The sequence below is a fragment of the Engraulis encrasicolus genome, chromosome 2 (assembly GCF_034702125.1).
Source record: "Engraulis encrasicolus isolate BLACKSEA-1 chromosome 2, IST_EnEncr_1.0, whole genome shotgun sequence".
Classification (NCBI taxonomy): domain Eukaryota; kingdom Metazoa; phylum Chordata; class Actinopteri; order Clupeiformes; family Engraulidae; genus Engraulis; species Engraulis encrasicolus.
In genome coordinates, this window is record NC_085858.1 from 54,882,348 (window position 1) to 54,910,333 (window position 27,986).

Sequence of the window (27,986 nt, forward strand, 5' to 3'; positions counted from 1 at the left end):
TCATTTTCGTATGCGTTGTATTTCTTTAAAAAAAGATAATAAATAAAATGATAATATAAATAAAATCTTCCCCACAGCCTGTCTAGAACCTCTCTGTCTTCCCTTTTATACAGTAGTTAACATCAAGTATAAATACATGGTGGAAACTTCAGAATGTTTATTGCAAATGATCAACAGAGTATAAAAACAGTTCCTATTGAAACCTATTTAGGCCACATGAAAAACATTGTGTATGAGATACATGTTTATACTGCCATTTTTTTCTATGAAGGGGGTGTCTAATATTGAATTTCCATGCCACCATGTGACATACTTTATTTATTTTCCTTCAAGTCAAATTTGGTCCTAGTTTGCCTTTACTGGCACATTTCTTTCAACTTGTTCCCTCCTGGGCTGTTTAGTTCAGCTCATCTTCTTTCTCCAGTCCACTCTCCACTCATTCCAATCCAAGAGTGTTCTGTCCGTAAGCCATTTGGCTTTTTCCAAATCTGGAAATAAATGGGGGGATACCAGAGAAGGCAAAAGGAATATTAAAACCCAATGAATTAACTCTCACCACAATTATCATTTGTGAAGCAAGTAAGTTTAATTCATATAGAGCACATTTAAAAGCAAGAGCTGGTTTGTCTCATCCATACCAGTTTTGGACATTCGTGACACTTTGACCTACCTAGAAGAAACGCAGGAAACATCTGGTCCATGAATTTGTAGCTTTCAGACACTAAAACCCAGGGATCTAAATAAAATAAAAGCAAATGAAAGTGTACAAATCAGTTGTCATTATTCTCAACATTGTGGCAAACATTCATAGAAGTTGGGGGAAAAGTTCAATATGTTTGAAAATGTAGGCAAACTGAACGGGTTACCTACATTACATTACACTACCCTCAGTGAACACCTCCAAAGCGATTTAAGGATATTTACAGGGCAGTAATTACAGCCACACTCCCTGGAGCAAAATGTGTTAGGTGCCTTGCTCAAAGGCCCTTCAGGTATGGATGGAGGTGTAAGGAAACGGAAGAGATTAGGGTGGGATTCAAACACACAACCATCTGATAAAAAAGAACCCTAAAAAAAAAGCGGCCCAGCTGTGGCTCAATCAGCTGGGCACTCGACTGCTACACTGGCGACCCAAGTTCGATTCCAGCCCGAGGTCATTTGCCGAAATCTTCCAGTCTCTCTCTCCCAGCTAGTTTCCTGTCTCTCTACTACTGTCCTGTCACTATAACGGCATAAAACCTGCCAAAATATATAAAAACAACAACTCCCTAACCAATAGGGTTGTATAGTTGAATGACTTCTCACCTTGGCCCTTAGCCAGTGCCAGCTGCCTCAGCTGCTGTGGAGGAGGAGGAGAGGCCTTCATCACCGCCGCCAGACACAACGCCTGACAGGCCGCCTCAATCTCATCAGCAACCGAGGCCTCACTCGACAAGCACACCGACACACAACCTTATGGGAAGGAGATTCACACACAGGTAGCTTCAAAACCTTAACAACAGAAGCGAGAGAGGTCATAGAGAGGGCAACAGAGTGTTTCAGAGATGAGTGCAATGAGGAAAACACAGCAGGTGATTACCACGCACCTTGTTGGATGCCAATGAGGAAAGGCTTGTGGTGGTGTTTCAAGGCCAACTGCAGGTCCTGTGTTCTAAGTGGATGAGACAAGATGATTAGTACAGTGCACACCAACAGTGGTTATAAAGAATATGTCAAAATATATGAGTGCACGTACGATGTAACGAGTTCCCTCAGACTCACTCCTAGTTTAATAGGCACTTCCTTTCGCCATTCTTTTAAAAAAAAAAAAACAGACAAAGAGGAAAACACATTGTTGCAAAAGCAAACACAAACTGTTGTAAACACATACATTTACAGCTTGTAGAGGTAATACTGTATGTAACACTACCAATCATTATAGTGGGGTCGTAGGCCTATGCAATTTTTCTCAGTCATTTCAAATTGGTGTTAAAGTTTGGTTTTCACTTCCAAGTTGAAGTTTAGGGTCTATAGAACAATTTGGGTTCGAGTGTCAAACACACAGATAACAAAATGGCCTGCGGGGGGCGCTCTAAAATATATAAACTGCTATAACTTTTGATTAGTTTAACCAAATTTAACATATGAGGTATGCATGGACTCAGCATTAAGAGGAGGAGCAGGTGAGCCAAGTATTTGGTAACCAGATTAAAGACACACTATGTAATAAACACACTTTTAGCCCATGGACAGCAAAATTCAGGTTTTTTTAAGATAAAGGGTGGAAATGCCCTCCAAGTTGCAATGAAACATCATTTAATGTTACAAGTTATTGTAAATAAAGCCTGGGATATCATTCAACTTGATTTTGTTCAGAATATCCCTGAAGCACAAAGACACATGGGATACCTATACGTAAATATGGCTGCATAAAGCCTACGCGATATTTAGGACCCAACTTGCAACTTTGAGTTAATGAATTTAGGATCATGAGTATCAACTTTTTTCAATCAAGCCATAGGGCCTATTCTATTCTCACATAAAATCACAAAAAATGTTTATATCTGGAAGAAAATAAATCAATAATAATAATAATATTAATAATAATAAGACTGCATTTCCGGAGAGACAATGCTATTAGTATGCTTGCGGCTTATGCACACACACACACACACACACACACAGCTGTTGTATACACACACAGAGCCCAAAAACACCCCTTCTCCCACACACCTTGCTGAGGGAGTCATGGTGGTGGGGTAACCCCCCAGTTCCCCAGCAGGAGAGAGGAACATTTATTCCAGTTAATCCGTGCTGATGTAGCCTTTGAAAAAGTGTCCAGACAAGACAGCAGCCCCACAATATCATTATTCCTCACTACTCACTACTCACTATCATTATCATTCCTCATTCCTACTACTAATGTCATCAGCATAGGCGGTCAATTTGCAAAGAGATCTGAGGTCTGAGTATGTGAGTGTCTGTGTGTGTGTGTGTGTGTGTGTGTGTGTGTTTGTCTGTCTGTGCGAGAGAGAGAGAGAGAGAGGTGTGTGTGTGTGTTTGTGAGTGTGTGTGTGTTTGTGTGTGCGAGAGAGAGAGAGAGAGAGAGAGAGAGAGAGAGGTGTGTGTGTGTGTGTGTGTGTGCAGATGCTTCAGGTGCCTTTCAGCAATGGGTGGGTAGGGAGAAGTAAGGGTGGGATTCGAACCTGCAACCCTCTGACGGACCAACACCCTACCCAGTAGGCCACTGCCACTTACTGTATAGAGTGGCCACAGCAGCATATTAGGCCACGGTTGCCCAGGTCTCAGCAGAGGTCTAAAGTTCTACAAGGCTGCATGTGTGTGTGTGTGTGTGTGTGTGTGTGTGTGTGTGTGTGTGTGTGTGTGTGTGTGTGTGTGTGTGTGTGTGTGTGTGTGTGTGTGTGTGTGTGTGTGTGTGTGTGTGTGTGTGTATGAATGAAGATTCTAAAGGTGACAGTTTGGCAGTCAATAGCTGAGTACCGGTAATATGTGCAGCCTTGTTTTTACGCTGTCATATCTCCAAAAGTTTTGCAAGTTGTCAGATGATATTGACACACAAATGGCACAACCCTGCTCTTCATGTCAAAGCTGAGATCACATTTATAGGCCAAGTGGTTCAGTCAAAAAATTGACATATTCAGGCCTATGCGCTGAGCTGATCACACATGTTTTTTCTAAGTGAATGGGGTCGCATCATAGGGATTTTAAACCTGCTCTCTCTGAAAAAACTTTAAGAGTTTGCTTATGATCTTCACACAGTTTGTATTCAGAGCCAAGACCTCTCTGACAATGCCTTTACCTAGTTGATACCTAGTCAAAAACCCCAGGACAGGTCACCTCTCACTTTAACTGCCACAGTTTGTGACATCATCATCTTGACCATTCTACCATTCATTTCAATGAGGGGGGGAAACAGAGAGAAAACTGAGGAAAAACAAGTCTGGTGAAGGAATGAAAGGGGGTAGGCCAGCGAAAAATACACCACCCTGAGCCCTTTTCGAGCCGCTCGTTTTGGCACTCGAACCGTGTCTCTATCTCGAACGCTGCAACGATTCAGAGCCGCCGTACTAATGAATGGTGATTCCCATAGGCCGAGGTGAATGGAAAAAAGTAGAATAATAAAAAAAACTGTTGATGAAACAATTTCCCACAAGCATACTAAATATACTGTTGGAGAACAATTAGTATGCATGCTGGGGGCAAGCAGAGGCATTTGGCAAGCATAGGCCTACTAAATAATACTATAGGACTATTTTCATACATGGTAGACACAATCATCTGCTGTTATGAAGACATCTCTGTCATCTGGGAACTGTGCATTTGTTACCAGCACAGTTGACAGGAATGAAAACCGTTCTTATTATCTGCATTTGCCAGAAATGCCTGCCAATCTGGTAACAAATGAACAGTTCCCAGATTTGAACTACACTACCAACGATGCAGTTGACAAGATGTATTCCAACTAGAGGTGAAGTGCAGCAGTACTATTACTTGTACAAATAGACCTGCCAGATCTCGGTGCAAGTGCATGAAGGCAGAGTTAAAGTTCACACATCTGTGCAAGTGCACATGCAATTTCCAAGACTGACCACTGACTGTTTTTGTATCTGTTCTCTGTCATAGTTATTGTAGAGTGGAGTATTGGAAAAAATGTTAGCCCTATGGTCTTTTATTTGTTTTTTGAATGCAGGAAAAAATGATGTTCCCCATAGTATTCATCATCATCTTCATTATTATTATTATTATTATTATTACTGATTTACTTTCTTCCAGATATGAAGTTTTTAAGTTGTGAATAAAATGATGGCTTGATTGAAAAAAAGCTGGTTCTCATGATCCTAAATTCATAAACTCAAAGTTGCAAGTTGGGTGCTAAATATCACATAGGCTTTATGCAGCCATATTTGTGTATAGGTATCCTAAGTATCTGTGTGCTTCAGGGATATTCTGAACAAATCAAGTTAAGTAATAACCAAGGCTTTATTTACAATAACTTGTAACAATAAATTATGTTTCATTGCAACTTTGAGGGCATTTCCACCCTTTATCTTAAAAAAGCCCGGATTTAGCTGTCCATTGGCTAAAAGTCTGTTTATTACATAGTGTGTTTTTAATCTGGCAACCAAATACTTAGCTCACCAGTTTCTCCTCTTCATGCTGAATCCATACATACCTCATATGTTAAATTTGGTTTAACTAATCAAAAGTTATAGCAGTTTATATATTTTAGAGCGCCCCCCGCAGGCCATTTTGTTATCTGTGTGTTTGACACTCGAACTCAAATTGTTCTATAGACCCTAAACTTCAACTTGGAAGTGAAAACCAAACTTTAACACCAATTTGAAATGACTGAGCCTAATACGACTCCACTATTATATAGCAGAAGAGAGATCCTTCCCTCTTTGCTCCGAATCAAAGTTAGAACAAACACATTCCTGTTTTCAATTAACAGGCCCGCTATATCCCCTAATATGTAACATATTGCATATTTACATTATAGTATAACACTTAGCAGACTCATTTACCCAAAGTAATTTAGTAAATCAGGTAGGTACTGAACTACTCCATAACAATTTCACCAAAAACAATTATGTAAGCTGATAGCAGCTCCCTTGTTGTCATTACAAAAGACAGTACTAACACAAATATAAATCTAACACCAGCACTTACTTATTAATTACTTATTAATCACATAGATACTAGTATGTAAGAGTAATGTAACGAGTGGAAGGACTTCCACTCACCCAGAAACACCGGCTCTTTTGGATTGGCCTCCCGGGGACTGAGGACCCTCCCATCAGACAAATACTGCTCAAGAACAATAGACAACCTGGCCTCGTTAAGGGTTTCCATGACAACCGAGCGAACAGCTTTGTAATTGGCGAACAGGTGTAAGGCAGTAAAGAGGAAGAAGAGGGCAAATGTCAATCTGAGGAGTGAAAGATATAAATGATTAAATTATTAATGTGTAAACCTTGAGATAATAATAACATTCATACATAATAATGTTCAGTCACATATATTCGTAAAAATCATACTTTTCATTCACAATGTCTTACCTGGGATTGTCTGTTACCAGAGGAATTAAAACAAGGCTAACGAGGAGGCCAGCTAAGTTCACCAAGGTCTCCTAAAAGAGACATTTTGAAATTCTTTCAGTGAACTAACATCAACATATACAGTGGTGCTCATATGTTTACATACCCCAGCAGAATATACGCTTTCTCTGCGATTTCTCACGAAATATGACGGATTACACAAAACCTTTTTTTTCACTCATTGCTAGTGACTGGCTTAAGATATTTATTAGCAATATTCTGTGTTCACTCTTTCAAAAGCATGATCACAACCCAAACTACCCAAATGACCCTGTTCAAAAGTTTACATACCCTAGTTTCTGATGCTGAATATGTCCCTGCTTAACATCAAGGACCGCTCTAAATTGTTTGTGGTAGTTGTGGATAAGGCTCTTAATGCTCTCAGATGACAAAACAGTACATTCTTCCTGGCAGAATGGTTGTTTCCTATAATATCTTTGGGTGTCTTGCTGGAACCTCACATTTGAGGTTTCCCCTGAGTGGCTCAATGATGTTGAGATCAGGAGAGTGAGGTGGTCGCTCAAAAACCTTCATTTTATTCTTTCTGAAGCTAATGATGGGTTGATTTGGCTTTCTGTGTCGAAATATTGTCATGTTGGCACTGTTGGAATTTCAATTCAGAAATGCAATATGAGGGGTTTGGTTGGAATCAAGCCAATGGGCAAGGGAATAATTGCATTGCAATGATCATTGCAAGGGAAATTGTTCAGGAGGCATAGGACAACCAAAAAAATAACTTCAGGTGAAATGTAGGACAGCATGAAAAAATGTTTTAAACTTTACAGGAAAGAGGCACTTGAGGAAAGATGGGCTGTTGGGGGTTGCCAGGAGAAAGCCATTACTACAAAAATGCAAACATGTTATTTTGCATATGATACACCAAATAGCATAGTGAGAAGCATCAGAATGCATCTAACAAAGTCATTTGGAAAAATTAGATCAATATGGAACTTTTTTCAGCCACTATTAACAGTACCATTTGGAGAACAGTCAACGGAGCCTATGATGAAAGTTACACCATCCCTTCTGTGAAACATGGTTATGGACCACTGATGTCATGGGGACATTTGAGTTACAAATGAACTACACTTTTGGTCCATATTCACAGAATGATGAATACATTGCCCCATGAAAAATACTGGAGGAAACTTGACACTCATCAGCCTTGAATCTGCACATGGTTCATTGTTGGACATGCCAACATGACAATATTTCAGCACAGAAAGCCAAATCAACCAGTCATTAGCTTCAGAGAGAATAAAATGAAGTTTTTGTGCGACCGTCTCACTCTTCTGATCTCAACATCATTGAGCCACTCAGGGGAAACCTCAAATGTGAGGTTCCAGCAAGACACCCAAAGGTATTATAGGAAACAACCATTCTGCCAGGAAGAATGTGCTGTTTTGTCATCAGAGAACATTAAGAGCCTTATCCACAACTACCACAAACAATTTAGAGCGGCCCCTGATGCTAAACAGGGCCATATTCAGCATCAGAAACTAGGGTATGTAAACCTTTTAACAGGGTCATTTGGGCAGTTTGGGTTGTGATCATGCTTTTGAAAGAGTAAACACAGAATACTGCTAATAAATATCTTAAGCCAGTCACTAGCAATGAGTGAAAAAAAAGGTTTTGTGTAATCCTTCATATTTTGAGAGAAATCGCCAAGAAAGCGTATATTCTGCTGGGGTATGTAAACATATGAGCACCACTGTAATATGGTGTATGTTGGTATTGGCAAAACATGGAGATGGAGAATACATCTTATGAATACTCATATGAAGTCAATGCCTACCTGACCAAGGGGGAAATAAATAACCCAATGCTCACCTGGCTGCCATCTTTAGCAGAGATGTCAGCCATGTTGTTTCTTCGAGCCTGGTGGACTGTAAGGGCAGCTCTGGTGGCTCCACCTGCCACCCCCACTATTGACTGGCAACAGAGGAAGAGGAGGAGAAGAAAGAGACTTACAAAAACAAAAGTGAGGATGTCTTGCCCAGGGTTGACCAGGGGAGTATGCCAAGAACCTTGCTAAGTAGGTTTGTAGTATTGCAGGTTAAATTAACCTTGAGGTAGTGGTAATACTAATACAATACGAATACATCTAATACAAGAGCCTGGAGTCCTTATTTTCTTAACTAAATGACAGCGGTGGGCTATCTTTTAGCAGATTTACCACTTCATGCAGGTTAATTTAGCAAGGTTTTCCACTTGACAGGGTTATTGGAATACTCCCCAGGCATACTGTTTAAAGATTTATGTAGATATGCCATCACCAGAGGAAGACTACCTGACCATGCAGGTGCATGTACAGAAACAAATCACTAGAGTAGAGATCAACTGGTCTGGTTGTGAATTCTAATTTACCTTAAACACTCCAGCGATGCAAGCAATGAGTGTGAACATAGGTGGATAGTATGGGGCCAAGATCTCAATGAACATAGCGAAATCATTGAGAATATCAGCAAAGAGCCTGGAACAAACAGAGATCCAATATTTAGTACAAACATAAAGCATAATCAAATATATTAAGGTCATGTACGAAATGAATGCAAGTCAAACAAGTTCCTTCTGTCTTTTTTGTCGCTTGATGCCTCGTGATGCAAGGCTCAAACTTTTTTGATGATTGAAGTATTATTGTTGTATCATGTTATGGGTTATTAATGGTGTATGTGGGCTGTCTGTAATTCACAGTTTGAGATGGTCTTGCCGGCCAAATAAGATCACCCAGCAGGCCAGAATTGGCCCCCGGGCCTGAGTTTGACATCCCTGAACTCGTTTGACTTTCCCACACACAATGATTCAATATGTCACCTGCTACCTGTGAAAAGGACCCACCTCCATTTCTTTGCCTCTGAGTCAAGCTTGTTCCTGAATAAACAGTCATAGAAGCAGGCGTTAAGAAGGGAAGATCAATTTGCAACAGAAAATAACTGCAGGCTAGGCAAGAGTTTCGAGAGGCAGTATACATGTAAACCGATCTCACCCTTTCAACCACGCAAACAAGATCCTGCCCAGCATTCCGGTGCCGTCTGGCAAAGAATAAGACAAAAGGATACATAAGACTTAGCTCTTTATCATAGGTTTATAATAAAGTTATTACAATAAAAATGAAAAAATGCAATACATTTTTTAAAATAAAAAAAAGCCCACACTCACCTCGGAGTAGCCAGGTAACAGTTGCCGCAGCTACGGTTGCTGCCTGGTTTCCCACCCCAACACCCTTCAAAGATGCTTGTGTTGCTAAGGTACCCGACATAGAGCTGGAGAATGCCTGTTGGGTGACATATTATTAATGCATTTGGGATGATAAACAAAAAGATTTGTTTAAAATGCCAATGGCTAGTTGACTAGTAGTGGCTGGCTGTCTTGTGTATGGCATGTGTTCTGGTCTTGACACAGATACTTTTTTTTGGACAGTCCAAATGTCAGTTATACCTCGTGAGTGTTGGGTATTAACGTGGTATGGTGATGTTCAGAGCAAAAGTATTAGGCCCATTTTATGTCCAGAATGGATGAAGATAGCCTGCCACTGGCAAGACAGCCAATTTCAAGATGATGATGCTGATGATAGGCCACACACCTGCAGTGTATCCCAGATTTGATATTCCACATAATCGTCACTGACACTCTCTGGGTATCCTTGAGGCAGGAAAATACTCTAGAGATGAGGCATGGCGAAGAGACCAAACAGATTAATAAGATTCGTATGTTGCGCCTTCTGCATTAAAGTTCAATAGCTTCAACTGCAGATTAGAGAGAGGCAACTCACTTTGAAAGCCCCAGTGATGGAACCGCCTGTTCTGGAGCTGCCATCCGCTTGTCTCTCTCTATTTATCACGTCGCCCTTCAGACGGTACTTCCATGTTTCTTGGGAGCCATACTTCTCGGTGGCAAGCACTGCTGCTTCATCCACCAGCTCCATCTGCAAGTAATAAGATGTGCATTACAGAGAGATAGCCTACTACAAGCTACTACCACATAGGCAGAACGGATGCATTTCATGCGGCGTTTAGGGAATGTGTTCTCAGCCTATATCGCCCTCTACTGCTATTTGCACAACGTTAAGCCAACAGACAACATTAGCCTACCTCAAGGAAACAACTTTCGACAGTTTCTGAAGTAACTATTCATAAATTGTCCACTATGCGTGCAATAATTTCACATTCTCAATTAAACCAGACATGCAGCTAGCTCTTATATTGAGCTCACACTTGTACTTTAAAGCGTGCACGGCAACTGTAACGGTAGAAACGTGCAAACCACAATATTTGCAAACATACCACGACATGTCAGTGTCCTCTTCCGTGTTTGACTAGAACCGCCACGTCAGCTGATGTTGTACTGCATTTCAATTGGTGCATCCTCACGATGACGTTCCACATACCCTTGCAGAGCCATACAGTGAACAGAGTTACGCGATTGGAGGACCAGGAATTAAATTGCAGCCCCGCCTTTCAGCGAGATAAGGGAGTTCCTAAAGCTGCTGTCTTCCCATAGACTCAACATAGAACCACCACATTAACAGCCAAAAATAAAGACTAACGAACTATACTGCAGGGTAATAACCACAAATATGTAAACTATCAACTGTCTTGGTGGTGATAATCACAACACTTTTAGCACCTGTGATGCTTATCTGAAGTTATTACTACGAACAGCAAGTCTTGTCATATTCCCTGCATTGCGTGCTGTGTGCTACGCCCACTACTAGGAACTAACATTCGCAACGCTGAGCAGTACTGAGAAGCTAAAACAGCTAATTTTGCTAATGAGGAAGTCGGCCTTAGGGCACAGCGGAGATCGCCTGACTCTGTTCACTGTATGGCTCTGTACCCTTGCTTTGTGGAGCAAAGTAAAATCACCTGCGAGAATTGTACTTGTTGCTGAGAAGCATATGGCTACGTTTTGTTGTTAAAAACGTTTGTATTGTTATTGTGTGTGTGTGTGTGTGTGTGTGTGTGTGTGTGTGTGTGTGTGTGTGTGTGTGTGTGAGAGAGAGAGAGAGAGAGAGAGAGAGAGAGAGAGAGAGAGAGAGAGAAGTGCTGGCTGCTGACAGCTTTGGCTGGGCGTGGGACAAAGTCATCTGAAAGGGCCCCCCACCCACAGGCGCATTTTGTCACCAGGCTAGGCGGGCAGCTGCTTGGGGCCCCCAAGGTCAGGACTATTCAAATTGCGGCCCTTGGACAGCAAGGTTGTGCCCCCCCCCACAAAGTCAGAACAAATTGAAAACAATTATTTCACATACCAGGGTAACCAACCGCCCCTTGAAGAACGGATACTTTTAAAAAAAATGTTTACAGATGTAAGTACGGGTTCCGTATTGAACTGGACCGGGACACGGGACGTTAAAATGCAGGAAATTACATCTAAGAAATGCAAAACTTTCTGGGGCAGGTCCCCCAGACCCCCAACTCAATGAAGTGTCCTGTATTTTTTCATTGACACATAAGTATGTCGGCCCCTTTACTGGGAGGAATTTGAAAAACTGGCCCTCCTTGACATTTAATTGAATACCCCTGCCCTAGATAGTGAATAACAGCTCACATTTAGTGGCAGTTTAGTTTCAAATGTTAATTTTCTTCATTTTCGCTTGGGGCCCCAGCTGATACTAGATTCGCCTCTGCCCCCACCCAATACATACAATGTAATAGGGACCCAATGCTGGACCCCCTGTCCCTAGCTAGGTCCGGGACAACTGAACTGACCCCTTTCCCCACCTGTCGGCTTCCCTGATGAGACAGAGACACAGAGAGAAGGAGAGAGAGAGAGAGAGAGAGAGAGAGAGAGGTGGGGGCATGTAGGGCATACAAACAGATCACATTCACGGAGGTAGGGAGAGTTGTTACTTGAGGCTACGCAACATACAGGTATCAGTGCTGCTCACATCAGTCATAACAGTTTGAGTAAACATGTATAGACAAATGTGCCATAACAAAAATACCAGGCAGGTCATAAGGTCAGCTTAACAGTTTTCAAGCATGACATGCCACACACAAGGGAATGGTATGACTATAAAAAAGAAAAACAACAGTCGGACATCTCTCAGGGCGTGACTGAAATAGTGTGTAAGTTTGTAGGTGTGGGAAAGGGAAGATAAGAATGATGCTATGCCTCATGATGCAATACATATTGCTTCCCATTGTGAACAAGGAAGACACACAAGAACATTATTTTCTCTGACCATGAAGCTATGCACTCTTCCTTTTCATATGTGCCGGAAATGCACTTCTGATTTTCATATCTAATGTCAAGACATTGAGTATTACTAAAACATGTCATTAGACCAAGGGGAGTGCTTATGACCTATTTTGGATGCAAGAGTTGTAGCCAACAACCCAAGGTAATTGTGAAGCCCAACCCATGTGGGTGGAGAGAGGAGGGGGTGGCGGATACCAAGACTGTGAGGTGTGGAGGTTTCACAGCACTGGTTTCACTCGAACATTATGCTTCAGTGACAGAAGAGAAACAAATTGTTTTCCTCTCAAGTTCTCCAAACGAGACAGCACACCTCAGACTGACAAGAGTGCTTTTTGTGACTTTTTTTAAGCACGTTGTCTTTGAACATTATCTGAGCTTGGAGTACCTGAGTTTGTACTTTATTGACTGCCCTTGACAGTTGAGCTTTGATTCTTGTTAACAACGTAAGAAGAGCACGAAACAAGAAGAAGGAAGACCCACCAGAGCACAATCAGAGATTAAAGTGACACTTGTGTTTGTGTGTCACCCGGGGAATACCGTTGACATTTAAGGACCAAGGGGGCACTGTGGAATTTGGAACAAGCCCTGCACTGTAAGATCAAGTCCAGACGAGTCTGTAAGTACAAAGAAATAATGGCCTCACATATTTTCCCTTCACACACAGTACAGAGGAGAAACATAGCCACGTTTGTTTCATGTGTTAGCCAGCCAGGCTTCTTTCTTATGACCAATAAACACAACTTCCTCAATAACAAATAAACAATGGGTGTTAAAGTATTTTAGTACTTCTCCTTTAAAATGTCTTGAGAGGAGATTGTCACATGAATAGTATATTCAAATCAACACCTACACAAACCTTCTTCAAGGTGTGTACAAACAGAATGTATGTTGTTGTAACTCATGGGTGACACTTGCAGACTACTTGGAAAGCACCGTTTCAGGGAGTGTGGCAGTAGTGAAAACTGACGGAAATGGGGTTTTGCAAGCAGTCAGGAAGCGTGTGAATCACACAGACACTGAGACAGATGTAGTAAAAAAAGAGGGTGAGGGTAGCGGAGGTGAGGCCAAGTAATGTTTACGGATGCTGATAAGATCATTGAGCACACACTGAATCGAGTAACCAAAGGGCTCAGATTCTTTAATGGTCCACGCATTCCATTAGATGTGGCCTGCCATACACTTGTAGGGTAAGCCAAGGCCAGGATACATGGGATGAGACTGAGGAACAGGGGCTTGACGGGGGGTGGGGGGACACAAGACAGGCAAAACAAAAAACTTTAGAGAACTTATTTCAGTCCAAAAAGAAAGTGAAAATAAATACCTCACACCATGACCAGGCACACAGTAACCACTGGCCAGTATGTGTGACATGATGTGGCAAGTTAAAAAAAATCCCCTCCCATCAAAAACAACCTTTCCAAATAATTGGGACATAAGCCTTTTCAGCTTATCATACCAGTTTTTCAAGCTTACAGCTTTCTGAATCGCAAAGATAAAAAACCCACAATGTCTTTATCCTAGTCATCCATTCAAAAATGAAGAATGAGTAGGTGGAAGACTGGCTGGTAAGATACAGGTCCAAACAAGGCAACTCCCCAAGTCTCTTGAAATTGCTGCCCCAAGAGTTCCCCTCACCGAACTGGCCCTCATAAATGACTCATTAGTTCTTCAAACTGGGGAAGACAAACTATGCTCTACGCAGTATGGACACGTTCTGACAATAATTTACAAGCCTGAGGACAATAGCCTCTTGTTTTCCCAGTTAAAATCTGTTTCGGATCTACAGTGGCACACACTCTGAACACATTGTGCATCTCCTTGAAAAAAACATCTGGAAAACAAGGTAGACACTTTTGCTTTGCTAAGCTGATACTGTATTATTTTCTATTAACGTATTAGGACATGGCCCCTGTTATAAATCTGCTGTTACCAGAATGGCAATGACCAAGATGTAACCATTACAGCCGCTGAGTAATGTAATAGTGGTGTAGTACTTTGGTTGTAAAGTCTTTTCAGAGACTATTACACTTCCAATGGCGGAATTATGAGGCTACAAACTAATCATAAAAGCTACCAATTAATATGCAAATCTGTCATCTACACACACTTGCTTTGTGTCTGAACACAGTGTATCATGTCCAGTGATGGAACATTACACACAGGGCCCTCCATACAGCCTGCCAAGGTCTTTATACTTATTGCTACTATATCTACTGCTACTGAGTGTTGTACTCCAGACACAATTCTGCTGTCTTTTTGACAATGACAATTTACTCTTGAATCTTGAAGGTCACAATAGGGTCCCCACCTCTGGGCTCTGGGCCCAGGGGCAAATGCCCTGCTTGCCTCTCCTATATAACACCACCTCTGATCATGTGTAATATATTATACACTGTTCACAGATGTCCCATCAGGCCAGAGAGACTGATAGTGCAGATGGAGGGCCTGCGGAGGAGATTCCTCTTCAAGACGCGGCGGGCGCGTGTGAAAACGGTGAAGCCCCCCATGCCTCCTCCTCCGGCCGCGGTCATGGGCGCATGTCGATGTCTGCCATGAAGCAGCACGTGGGCACACTCAGGCAGGCCATCACTTCCTGCTGCCCAGAGGACCGGTACCACAGGAAGCTGGCCATCGGCAGCATCGTGTGTGGACTGTCGTGTGTAGGAGCAAGTGCTTTGATTTACTCCGTCAAGGTACGTAGAGGGAAGCCAACAAGGGGGAGATAACAGGGTCACTTCTCACAGGCCCAAGGGGAGAGGGGGCCCAGAATTGTGTCCTGATTATATTTTAGGTACTAGGTGGGGGTTAGGGGGTGGGAGAGTGCTTTCAGATGACTTTGTCCTGGGTCCAACCAAAGCTGTCAGCAACTCTGTTTTATAATAGTGAAAAATAGGCCCAATATTACCATGAAAGCATATGTGTACTTGTTCTATAACACGGTAATAAATCTGTATAATTTAAAAAATATATTTTTTAACAGGTGGTTATATAGGCCTACTCATGCTTTAACCATATTAAATTAGTTAAAATACCTTCTCTACCCTGAGTGCTAAATCTAAACTTCTTCTTTTGTCCTCCATTTGATGCGACAGGCGGAACATGACGTGGAGAAGGAAGAGTTCTACACCAAGCGGGCCCGGTGCCGGGCCATTACATCCATCGCTCTTGGTTTTGCAATCCCCATCTTACTGATAGTGCTGGTGATTTTTGGATCTTATCTGATCACATTAATAGACTGAGCCACTTGCTTGCTTGCTTTTCTCTCTTCGGCTCACTTGTTACTGATGAGGGCATCAGGGGCCAAAAAGAAAAAGAGGCCGGTGTAGAGACGCATCAAGGCCACTGTATGGAGGACCAGAACCCAACAAGATGTCACTTCAACAAGCACAACTAGTTACATTACAGGAGTATTACTATTATTATTTTTGTGATATTTTTTTGGTCTTTTATGACTTGACAGGAAATGAGTGAGAGAGATGGGGAAGGATTGGCAAAGGACCTGGGCCAGAATGGAACCGGGGTCGCCGGCGTAGCAGCCCAGTGCCCTACCAGTGCCATTATACAGTAGGCGTAATCTGACGATGCACTTGAGCCCACCTGAACTCTCCAAAGACTCTATGTCAGCACTTTGAAAAAAAAAAGTGTTTCCTTTTACCGAAGAAAAAAAACCCCACCAGGCGAAAAAAAGAATGAACCAGTTCCTCACGTTACTAGAGGAACATTTCAGCATGTGACAATGGTTTGAGTGGCTCACTGGCACTTCTGTGAAAGAGACACAGGTGATCGGGTTTCACATGGGAGCCTGTCTGTCTGTGAGACCTGGAGCTTGGCACCGCTCTAGAAAAAAAACTTGAAGATGGTCGATAAGGACACAGAACAAAAGAGGCGGGGAGGGCATTTCCAGATACAAATGTTTTTATTGGACAAACAGCACATTGGCGGGCACGCCCTGCTGAATGGACTGGATAGGACCAACACCAGGAGAGTGATGCCACAGCTGGTTATGTTAGAACCTCTCTGTTGATACCCTCAGCACTCAACCCATCTAGGAGTGGATGGCATTATTCTGTGACATGTTGCATGATGGTAACCATACGCCCTAATTATTGTGCTGTGGTTGACACGTTACAAAGCTGTAAAAATTGTGCGCTCTTGTCCATGTTGTTAAAAAGAGGGGACAGTGCCCTTCACATTGTACAAACCCATGGCACTGCCAGAGGAGCCCCTTTAGAGACGCCTCGTCATTTGATTTATAGCATTTAAACAAGATATAAAACTTTTGCATTTTTAAACAGTGTAGATGAGTTTCTGGATCAAAAACTTGTTGGGGTCCACATACTACGGCTCCCAAATGTTTTCACTATTAATTCACAATGTCTTAAATAGCCTAGCTTTATATATTCAGCTATATTAAACGTACAAATGCTTAATTTGTAATTAAAAAGTTGTACATGTCTTTTTACACATTTTTTTTACAATGCACATTTTAGTACTTTCCAATAAAATGAAAACATATGGCAAAACGAGTAAAATGAACTTCCATTAATTCATGTTGATTTTAAATTCTCATATAAGATAGAACATTTATTCATAGAAAACATTTTATCCCTCTACATATACACATGTTAAAAGATACAAAATACAACTTGTCCTACACATGCCACCCACGTCATCAAAAACACAGAAAATCAGTACAGTAGCACAGCCATAGAATTTCTTTCAGCCATAGAAGTTATTTCAGGTAATAAAAAGCTGCTCAGATACAGTTCACAAACGCCTCTTGATTTTCAAAGTTGAACTGGAGCTCAACATTTACTTTAGGAAATGAATTGCACTTCCCTAAATGGCCAAAAATGAAAACCTCACTGTTCAGAACTTAACACAGAATTGGGGGTCTTCAGAAATGGCTTACAGTAGGCTAGCAGTGCCAAATGGACAGAAAATGTAATTTTATTTCGATTTCAAAATACTTTTTTCACCTGTAATACTATGAACTACACACACACACATACATTTCAATGCCATGGTCATTTGTATCAACACTCCACTTGATGACAGCAAATGCTGAACGGAGGCACAAAACCATAATGCTGAATGTGGTCCAAGACTGAGCTGCCATTTTACACTAAAAACAAGTCCTACAAGGCACACGACTGAAAAGCAGATGGGTGATGGGAGATGAAGGTAAATATTCCATTGTGCGTCCACTTCATTTGGGGCTAATCCAACATGCCATTATGCAGGGTGTGTTAGATCTCTGGTTGCTGCTTTTAGTTTTACACGGAGTTCCTTACTCAACATTCTGTGCATCTCAAAGCTAAATTCCATCCTGTCGTTATTTGTAAGGCTTGAACAAATTACATATTAATAAAAAGTTTTGGCACATCTTATGCATTCAAGCACACCAATTCACTGACTACCTACTACGACAGAACCTTTTGGTGGTTGAGGGTTGTTTTTTTGGTGTGCTTTATTGATACATTAGAAGGCCATGGACGGCATCATTGGCCCATTTACGACATAACAGCGAGAAAGACTCAGTCCCTGAGCTGAGGCTACAGGCTAAGTTTGTGCTGAAGGGCAATGCCATGACTGTAACCATGTGGGTCTTTCAGTATGTCTGCAAAGGCAATGGGCATGAGATCTGTTGAGCCAAGTCAGTGGAAGCAAGCTTTACATTATATACATATACACGCACATATACCTACATTCACCAGAACTAAATCAGTAACCAGATTTACAGCACAAAAATAGCTTAGAAATTAGAATATTTTTGAATGTATGACATGCACACAGCCCTGTATTTCCGCTGCATGCTTAATGACCAGTACTGGGAGAAAAGCACACACAAGTCAAGGCAGTTATATAGCTAGCTATGGGTCAAGTAAAAATCAAAACGACCGCAAAACATATACATATATAAATGGACATAAAACACAAATTTAATGGATCAAGACCAATAATGGAGGGAGCAGAACAAACATAAAAAAGAAAAACAAACAAACAAAAGAGTGGAGACTGGAGGATCTTTCCAAAGTGCTAGAGATCGCTGTTGGGATTCGACTCCACGTTCAAATGTCCAGCCAGGGGGCTGAACGCAGTCTCAGCTAGAGCACTGGTCATCAGCTATCAGGGAATCCAGCTCATCCAGCTTGGAGCAGAGCAGGGAGTCCAGATCCTCAGGGGACAGCTGCAGCTCATTCTGCTCGTCCTTGGAGGTGGACCACGCACCACGCCGGGGTCGTCCAGCAGACGTCTGTGCGCCGGTCTTCTTCTGGGTGGTGGCGTTGTTGCTGTTCCCCAGCCCAACCAGTGGCTTCCGAGCCTTCCGCACCTTGCCCAGCTCGGCAAACTCCACAAAGCGCTTCACTCTTTTCTGTCCGAGCAGACAGTGGGATCCATCACGGCGGTTGAGTGGGACTTCAAAGATGGTCTCCAAGCGTCTGAAGGAAGAAGGGTAAAAAAAAACCAAACAATGGACATAGGATGAAGGGTAGGAGGGAGAGGCAGCAAGTAGGAATTGAGAATTGAGGCAATAAAAACTCTCTTTGTCTGTGAAGAAATTCCTTAATTGAGGACCATGCCACACGAACTATGAATATGTGAACATTTCACCGATACATACATTAATATAACTGTTATGGCCAATAATCGATATAAACCAATATCAATATATATTTTTTCTAAAAATGGAGAATATTTTATACAGGCTGATTATTTTTTGTGTGAAAATTTGTGAATCTCTTCTTTTATTCTTAAATCTTGTTTTAACTCATGAATAAAACAAAAATAAACAACAGTGTTACTTAACAGCCTTTACTACAGGGTTTTTCCTTGAAAAAAAAAAAAAAAAAGTAAAAAAAAAAGTCATGAGGGAGCATTATATGCGGAGTGGGGGTCACGAACCCAAGTTTGGGAAACCTCCATGAACAACATACTATTTGCTGTTGTGCGTAAATGAGTAATACAACATCGGCAGAGTTTTTCATATTGGATCGGTATGTTAAAAAATGCCAAATATCGGCCGATGGCAATGTGAATGCAGATATATCGTGCATCCCTAAATGATTGATACTAGCCACAGAAAACTAATAGAAAAGTCCATTTGGGGAACATCTGAAAAAGTAAAATGGTTGTATGTTTCTGAAACTGACCCTTCTCCTGGTTTGGTGAAGTTCTTATTGGTGTAGATCTCCTCAACACTGAACTCTTTCTTCTTTGGCCTGCAAAAAAAGGACAGCCAAAACATTAGAGAATCTGTAGGCCCATGATGCCAGAATAACAGTATGCAAGGGTGGAATTTATTTATTTATTTTTTATAAATGTTTCGGACATACCTGATGAGTTTTGGCAGGCCCATTGGTGTGAGATGATGAAGAGGTTTGGGCAATGTCTTACGGATGCGTATAGATGAAACTTTCCCGTGCCTCGTTTCCATCTGTAGTGGTTTAGAAGACAGCAAATGCATTTTAGGTGGAAAACAAACACGTAAACACAGAGAGATGTTGATGCTTATCTCAAGTGTTTCTGTGTAAGAACATGCTGCAATTACAAAACAGGGGTGTTCTAGAATTCATTTATTATGCAACAAAAGCCTTCAGGAAACAGGTGTCATGCCCAATGGCTATAGAATGATTGTGCATTCATGTGGTCTTCCGAAGTAGACATTATCCAGTAGCGAAGTGGTATTTACCAAAGTTTTGGGTTCATGTGCTTTTTTGTTGTTGTTTGCAAATTAAAGATGGCAGACCAGTTTGAAACTCAGGGCTGTTTTTTTTTTTTTTACTAAAGCAATTATAGACCGTGTTGTTCAGCTACAGCAGGAAAATAAATTAGGAAGTCAAAAGGTAAAAATGCTGAATATTTTCTGACACATTGACATGTACCATGACACCGTCTTAACATACTGAATGCCGGTACTACTTCTGACTACTACTTGGCCTATGCTTGCAGTGTTGCTGCTCCACCCACAATTTCGCTGTCTTCAATGACGCTGACAATAAACTCCTTGAATCTTGAATCTTTTTGAGAATTTAAATTTAGCGGTTGCCATGGTAAGAGTAGAGCCAGCTGTTGTGTACGTCATCTCGTTAACTCGTGTATCAACATTTTCTACGAGATGTCCAGTGGAAAATACCAGAAGGGGTGGCATTCATGTGTGCTTCGAATGTCGGCGTTTGGTATTTACCATACTTACGAGACCACATGAATGCACAATGTAGTTATGTACATATTAAGAACCACCGCACACCGGTTGCGAACACATTGCAGAGCAATGTTAGATCTGCCAAATTTGGCCGCCCCACACACTGGCGGCACACTTATCAAGCATGGTAACAATTTAAATGAATTCAATAATGGACTTTAAAAAGCAGGTGAGAAAAAAAAACCCAGCTCCATCGTAATTAACAGCTGACAACCGCTGCCTCTGGTCCCAATATGGGGGTAATTGTCATTTTTCTGAAAACAGTGAAATTCAAAAGTTGTCCGAGCACTGCTCTGCACTTGGAAGGAAGAACCGGTGTGTGGTGGTCCTTCAGCAGATAAATGTTAATCCGCATTTAGTTAATCTGCGTCTACATTATCGTTCTTTTTCTGATGTTAGAATTCACAGCATTCATGTATACGGGAGGTGTATACATTATTATGTTACGTACATTATGCATTTTCAAATGCATCCATCTTTGTGTGAACTGGGCCTGAGTTCTTGGTCAAGCCACTAAAGCAATTCCAGAATACTCGTAAAAAAGAACAACAAATAGTCAATAAAACAGCAGTACCTTAATCTCTGAATCCGACAGGGCTTTTTCTTCAGGGATTCCTGTAGACAGCATTTCAACATTGAGGCAGCTGCTCTCGTCTCCATCCTCAGACTGCTGCCCAGAGTCCTCGTCCTGAGAGGTGCTACTGCAGACAAAGAGAAATCAACCATCAGTCACTAGTACCTTTACCTCAGAAATCATTCAACAGACTTCTTAATAACTACTTAATGAGTTCTCAAACCAATACCAAACTCATACCAACATTTAAATCACTGCCCTCATGGTCACTTGTTGCACTACTTTCTATTAAAATAAAATAAAAAGCTTTGTAGAGGGTAACACAACTTGAAAGACACAAAAATAAATGAGACCCTGTAGTTCAGAGGGAGCCAAAACACACATTACAAAGCAGCTAGGAGGAAATGTAGACATTTTACCTGTCGGCTGGTGACACAGAATCTGAGAAATGGCTGGAGGTGGGAGGGGCGATGCACGTGAAGCCAGCGGGCGAGTGATGGACGGCAGAGCTGGATGTGGAGGGTGGGGATAGGGAGGAGGAGGCAGACAGGGACACACTGGGGCTGAAGGAGGAGGATGTGGAGTAGAAGGAGGAGGATGTGGAGGAGGAGGAGGAGGAGAGGCCATCATCGGCACGAGCCTTGCGTTTCGCCCTGTCCGATCTCCTCGACAGGAAGGCCAGGGGACTGGACAGGAAGCTGGAAACGAGGGCTGTGAAGGAGGTGGATGGGGAGGCGGGGTTGGGGCAGAGGGGGTGGGAGGGGCTGCCGTAGAGGCCACCCCTCCTGGTGGGGTACACCTCCTTGCGGAGGCAGAGCGGCGCAATCTCACGCGCTATCTCCAGGCTGCAGACGGTGTGTCGGCGTGCACGCTTGGAGGGGGAGAGGTGGGGGGGTGGCTGGTGAGGGGTGGTGCGGTGGTGGTGGTGGTGGTGGTAGGGAGCAGAGGAGCGCAGGGGACGGTCATGCGAGGGGAGGAGAGCGTTGGGGGATCTCCAGGGCTGCTCGTGGTGCGACAGAGTAGCTATCTCGGGGCAGGAGAAGCTCCGCAAGAGGCGGTTGGAGCCGCTACCTGACGCCGACGCCTCCGGCGGTTCCTCGGCGTCCGCCAACGCGCCGCAGTCCTCCTCCTCGGCGGTTTCAGGGCCGTCGACGAGACTCCTCTCCGTCGAGGGCGACGGGGACTTTCTCTTCAGCGCTCGAGGACTTTGCCGTTTGGACGGTGTCTTTTGGGCCTCGTCCGCAGAGCCATCCCGGCGCGGCTCTTCCGCATTCTCCTGTCTCTTCTTCTCATCTCCTCTGACACTTTTCTTTTCTCTCATCTCGGATATTGTGTTATCGAGCTTGAAAAAGGAGGCGGACGGAGTGTCGTCGTCTGGCAGCTCGTCGCCAAACATCTGGCTGGGAGTCTTCATCAATCTCCTCTTCCTGCCGCTCTTCAGCATGGACTGGGAAAGGGCCGTGGAGTTCAGGAGCGATGCGGACGACTCCTCCAGGTTGGGGGAGAAAACACTGCCGTCGTGGCTGGATTTCAAATTGGTCTTGTTCGTTAACAGACTATTGTCATTCAATTTGGTCTTGCTCGTCAATAAACTGCTGTCATTCAATGGGGTCTTATTTGTCAGCGCACTATTGTCATTCAACTTGCTCTGGTTATTCAACAGACTCTTGTCATTCAACGGAGGAGTAGTCTTCTTAGCTCGCTGCCTGCCCTTTCGAGGCACGGAGGCAGCAATGCCGTTTTCATTTGTTCCTCCCCCACTGCTACCGTCATTGGGGGACTTTTCTGCAAGAGAGCTGACAGCAAACTGATCTGTGAAGCAATCAGCGTATTCGTTTTCAAGTGGATCGACTTTTACAGTGTCTGCCGTTGACTGCTTTGACATGGCCTGTCTCCTTGTCAGTCTAGAGCTGCCTTCGAATTTCATGGGTGCTTCTGACCCATCCGCACCAGACACGTCTGAGTCCACTGAGGAGTTGTGGGAACTTGACAGCGGGTTGGTTCCAGAGTCTTTCAGCAGGGTGTGCATGGTCTTTGTGAACACGATATCTTCCGATGTCTCCATCCATTCACTCAAGCATTCCTTCTTGACCATTTCCTTGTTTTTACCCTGCTTTTTTGGCACCCGCTCGGCCTTTCCCGCCTTCAGCCTCCTCTTGGGGCCTTCTCCTCCCCACTCTAGGTCCACTTCCTGTGGCTTTCTGATGCGTTTCCTGTCTATGCGTTGTCTCCGAGCATTTTCCACCTCTGGCGAGGACTCCTCAGTCTCAGGTGGATCCACTTCTTCGTCTGTGGACATGTTTTGACAGTCATCTCTCTTGCTCTTCTTCTCCTCCTCCTCCTCTTCATCAACATCCTTCGCTTCTTTCACGTCCTTGCCAAAAGTTACTACTCTCTTTCCGGTAGCTTTCTGTCGAGCACTTGCCCTGGCCTTTGCAAAGGGTGCAGGAGTCATGGAAATGCCCTTAGCCTGTTTCCTGGGGCTGGAGCGAATGCGTGTGTGCGGCACCACCGGGATGCTCTCCTCCAGGTCTTCCCTCTCGGACGTTCCGTCTCCGTTGGAGAACGAGTCGGGAGGGGTGTCCAACACGGAGGACTCAGACAGCTTGCTCAACCGGTCGTCAAGCTGCTCGTCACCGCTCTTTAACTGCTTCAGTTTCTGAGGCAAAGCTGCCGGTTCAACAGACTCTGCAGACGGCTCAGTGTTCAGCATCTCTGCACGGTCTGATGGGATTGCTTTTCTCTGACCAGTGTGTCTGAGTTGGGGTCGCCCAGGCGAAACTAGCCTTACTAAAAGGTTATTGGACGGGCTGGGATCTGCGGACCCAAGCAGGACGGACTTGTTCTGATTGACGCTGGACGTGTCCGAGTCAGACTGAGACGGCCCTTTACCCCTACGCAGTGAACCGCGGGTCAAATCAGAGGACTTCAAGCTCCACTCCTCCTCCACTCGTTCCTTTTTCAACTTTGAAACAGCAGCGTCCTTAGTCGGGCTCTCATGAATTGGCAATCTTCGGGAAACGTGGGCCTTCTGGCCGAGGACGGAATCACCGCTGCTGTCGAAACTCAGAGCCCCCCCATCGGGCACTCCTGCCGCGTCTGAGGGGAGAGCATCGGTGGGCTTGAAGAGCCGGACGGGGCTCATGACAATCTCTGTGAAGCTGGCCATCTTGGACTTGAAGGAGTTGAACAAGGGACCCATGGCCCAACTCTTGGCAGCTGACGTCGGGCTCTCGGGAGTGTCATTGTCCTTCGCCATGTCACAAGACTCCAGCTCTTGCATCTGGGCTTTGGCCGAGGGCAACGTCATGTTGTGCCCCTGGCCTTTTATAGCTTGGCGCCTGGAGTAAAGAGAAACACACCATGGAAAAAGACATGATCAAAACATGTACATACTGTATGTGCACATGTACATGTAGACAGCATCCATAACCCTCATTTCTTTCAGTAGAGTTTAGATCAACTGTATAGAAAATACAGTCAGCAGCTGCCACCGTATGAGGAGTTCCAAAATACAAAACAAACTAAATCAGAAAAAGTTTTTTCCACAAACAAAAACAATATAAGTGTATACCTCAATGGATTGCTGACTGCAACATTTTCATCTCCACAAGTTTCCTGAGTGAGACAAAAATAAAACAATAAGTAAGTAAGATTTTTCTTCAGAATACAATTTTTTGTCACCCTGGGAACAGACAGCAGGCGTTGAAGGTCTGGAAAGCGGCCGAAATAATCAACTTTGTATGAGAGAACAAGCAGTGAAAGGGGCGAAAGCGTTTCTAGCATTGAGGGCATCAAAAGCGTTAAAAGCAAAGCTGAAGCAAAAAATATGCAAGGAGCCATTATGCAGTTTGGCAGCAGCCAAAGGAATGTTTACATTTTTCTTAACATGAGCTTCAGTTGTTGGCGCAGCGTGATTGAACACTAAAGTTTGAATATTTTGCCACATTCATCACCCCTGATCAGTGCTTTCCAGGTGGGACTCATTTTAGCTCTTTCAATGCCTGCTGTATGTTCCTACAGTCACTTATTGAACAAATAATAATAATAATAATAATAATAATAATAATAAAATACCCCTCTTCTCCTGCCCTCTCTCTTCACTGATGCGAAGGTTATTTTTTTGGGGTGTTTTGGTGGGGCCTTGCGGACTGTGAGTTTACTCTTGTCCCCAGCGAGGTCTTTTGGGGCTGCCTGTAGCCTTCCACTGCGTCTCTGCTCAGGCCGGGCATCTCCATTGTTACAGCTGAGCGGAAAAGACCAAACCGTGCGCCAGTTAGTGAGAGAGACTAGGGAAACATTACAAAAAGATACATGGGGAATGGAATCTTTCTGGCAGTGCTGCACATGCCATATATTTTTAAATGGCATGTTGTTAAAACATCAGGCTGCCATTAAGTCACTCTGCAATGGTAGAAAAGCCAAAAGACATATGCCACTCAGATACTGTTGTGGCAGTAAGCTTGGATGCAGAATACAAAGAAAAATATTTCATCTTTACATTAAAGAAAAAAACTGAAACAAAGCCCTGGTGGGTGAAACAAAACAAAAAAGAAATCAAGGACTGTAAAAGATAGAGCATCATGCATTGCAGACACAGGGCTGATGATACCTGGGTGGGACAGTGGAATGAGAGGCTATCTGGGGGTTGGATTCCATGTCATGGGGTATGCAGAGAGTGGAAGGGGAGGCCTTGACATCTCTTTCCACTGGACTGACAATCTGGGGGGGCAACTCAGGAGGAGATGTCAACATGTCCCCTGTTGGGTGGCCACGCTGATGACAACAACCACCATCACCACCACCACCACCACCACCACCACCAACACCAACAACAACAACAACAACAACAACAACAACAACAACAACATAAAGACAAGACACACACAAACACAAGCCATGTAAAGCAAAGCACACACTGCATGCAAGTCATGGGAAAGGACACGAGGAGGCAAGCAAGGCAATTCACATGCAATCCAACTAAAATGAGATTATTCAACAAGCTTAATGAACTAGGCTACAATTTATAAATGGTTGATTGCTTAAACAAAACAAAAATGCACACAAGTTTCAATCACATGTGGAATTCCAAGAACATGGTTAAGCGAGAAGCCTGGTTCAGTTAACCTACATGAAGCGGTAAACCTGCTAACAGATAGTTCACAAGTGCCATTCAGTTTAGAAAATGAGAAGATTTACCACTACCTCAAGGTTAACTTAACTATACTAACTTAACTACAACTGAGTTGGGTTCTTAGAATATACTCAAGATATCACCAAACCAAACCATTAAATGCACATTTGGCACACAGTGTGTGTCTAAAATGGAAATAAGAAAATGGTACATTGCATCGCAATGGGTGTATATCCTAACCAGATCCCCAACACTGGAAAAAGTTACCTTGTTTTTCATTTAAAAATGGCATTCTGTTGGAAACTACATGTCAGTTCCTACTATAGCCTACTGTAATACATCATCATTGAGGCCAGTGGAAGTATGAACCACCTACTACAAAACACGTCGTGAGGGGCAGATTTCTGTATAAGAACTTGTGCAACTTACCACCATATTAAAAAGGGCTTCACTTACTCTCCACCACAACGACATTAAATAGTTTAACTTCTCTAAATGCATAGCCTAATGTACATCTTGCCAACTAGGACTATGCATTTCTAATTTCACTGCTATGGCGCTGTAAATGAATATTAGGCAATATGCCAGTCACTGTGAAGAGGGTTATAAACTAACCAAGCTAATAACTTTAACAGTTGCATTATAAACTGATTCGAAACAGTTTGCGTTTACCAGCCTAAGCGTTAAGTCCATATGAATTCAAAGAATATTAATTGCTTTAAAATCTCACTAGTTATTAGATACTACCAGAGATTCTTTAAGTATATCTCTCTACTCTCTCTGATACTACCCTGATACTGCTATCAAAACAAGACAGCGTAGAACTCTAATATTACTTGACGTTAGCTACGAGATGGAACCTTTGCAACTGTTGAACAATGCCATTGATGCTGTTGTTGGCAACAAAGTCAGACCACCCAAATCTGAGGGATCCAACGTGGGATAATACTGAAAAACACAAACTAGCGCCAAAACAATGCATTTGCGACTTTTTCCACTTGTAATTGCCTCTTCACATCAAGAGCTAATTATTTTGCAAAGAGTATAAGAGCAAAAAAATGTCTTTGCTGGTCTGTGGAAATGTTTTGCTGTAGTGTCGTGTATGTTAGCGTCATCATAGTAGGCTACTCGCCCGGCTTTTACACGGCCAGCTAATGGCTAACTACGCTAGCAACCTTAACCGACAATATTTGTATGCCGAGATGCAAACAAAGCACACGTGACAAACGTTATACTGCGGCTTACATGTAATACTTGGTTGCGTTTTTGTTTGTTCATCACAACAGCATTTAGTTGGAAACTCCAGCAGCAGCATGTGAGAAGGTTAATTCAACCTCTACTCATTTAAAATGCCCATACGTTAGTTCTACCGTCTTTTCCTAATCCAGCGGCCAGACGTTTGCTGCCTGGGCACCACCGCTAACATTAGCCGGCTACGGTTCTGATCTTTGCTCTGTCGATTCCATTAGATTAGCTATTAAACTATACGCCTATATAGCATCGTAAATCTACATCACTCGGTTGTACAACTCATAACATAAAAGCGATTGCATATTTCATTACACTTACATATCAACCCAGAATTTCAGATCGGTGCGTAGTACATGTACATCCGCTCAGACAATCACTAATTACCGGGCGGCGCCCTACTTTTCATTAAAGCCAATGGCTTTCCCCCGGCACTGTGTCAAACAAAAATAGTGGCCAATCACAGAGCTGTATGAGCAAAAAACACTGCTGCCAAATGTCCCTCCAGAAAACGCACCAATAGCA

The 27,986-nt window shown here is 43.0% G+C and overlaps 2 protein-coding genes across 8 annotated transcripts; both read right to left on the reverse strand.

Moving 5' to 3' along the window:
• Positions 1–142: 142 nt before the first annotated feature.
• rusf1 (RUS family member 1) lies at positions 143–26,521 on the reverse strand. Of its 3 annotated transcripts, none has more exons than XM_063192264.1 (15): positions 26,518–26,521; positions 9,871–10,023; positions 9,682–9,759; positions 9,258–9,372; positions 9,085–9,130; positions 8,937–8,969; positions 8,466–8,571; positions 7,929–8,030; positions 6,060–6,130; positions 5,745–5,929; positions 1,736–1,793; positions 1,587–1,651; positions 1,306–1,452; positions 671–736; positions 143–488 (listed from the first exon to the last, which is right to left on the reverse strand). In XM_063192264.1, the coding sequence occupies exons 2-15, from the start codon at positions 10,021–10,023 to the stop codon at positions 403–405; spliced, it is 1,311 nt and encodes a 436-aa protein (XP_063048334.1). In that variant the 5' UTR covers positions 26,518–26,521; the 3' UTR covers positions 143–402. The 3 variants fall into 3 exon arrangements, with proteins under 3 accessions (XP_063048334.1, XP_063048325.1, XP_063048316.1); XM_063192255.1 differs by lacking the exon at positions 26,518–26,521 and adding an exon at positions 10,382–10,423; XM_063192246.1 differs by lacking the exon at positions 26,518–26,521 and adding an exon at positions 10,190–10,347.
• prr14 (proline rich 14) lies at positions 18,220–27,840 on the reverse strand. 5 transcript variants are annotated; one of them, XM_063192060.1, is made up of 9 exons: positions 27,783–27,838; positions 25,692–25,855; positions 25,157–25,325; positions 24,654–24,697; positions 21,499–24,420; positions 21,080–21,206; positions 19,637–19,737; positions 19,454–19,522; positions 18,220–18,742 (listed from the first exon to the last, which is right to left on the reverse strand). In XM_063192060.1, the coding sequence occupies exons 2-9, from the start codon at positions 25,832–25,834 to the stop codon at positions 18,403–18,405; spliced, it is 3,915 nt and encodes a 1,304-aa protein (XP_063048130.1). In that variant the 5' UTR covers positions 25,835–25,855; positions 27,783–27,838; the 3' UTR covers positions 18,220–18,402. The 5 variants fall into 5 exon arrangements, with proteins under 5 accessions (XP_063048130.1, XP_063048123.1, XP_063048115.1 ...); XM_063192053.1 differs by lacking the exon at positions 27,783–27,838 and adding an exon at positions 27,459–27,725; XM_063192045.1 differs by lacking the exon at positions 27,783–27,838 and adding an exon at positions 26,643–26,782.
• Between the last annotated feature and the right edge of the window lie 146 nt (positions 27,841–27,986).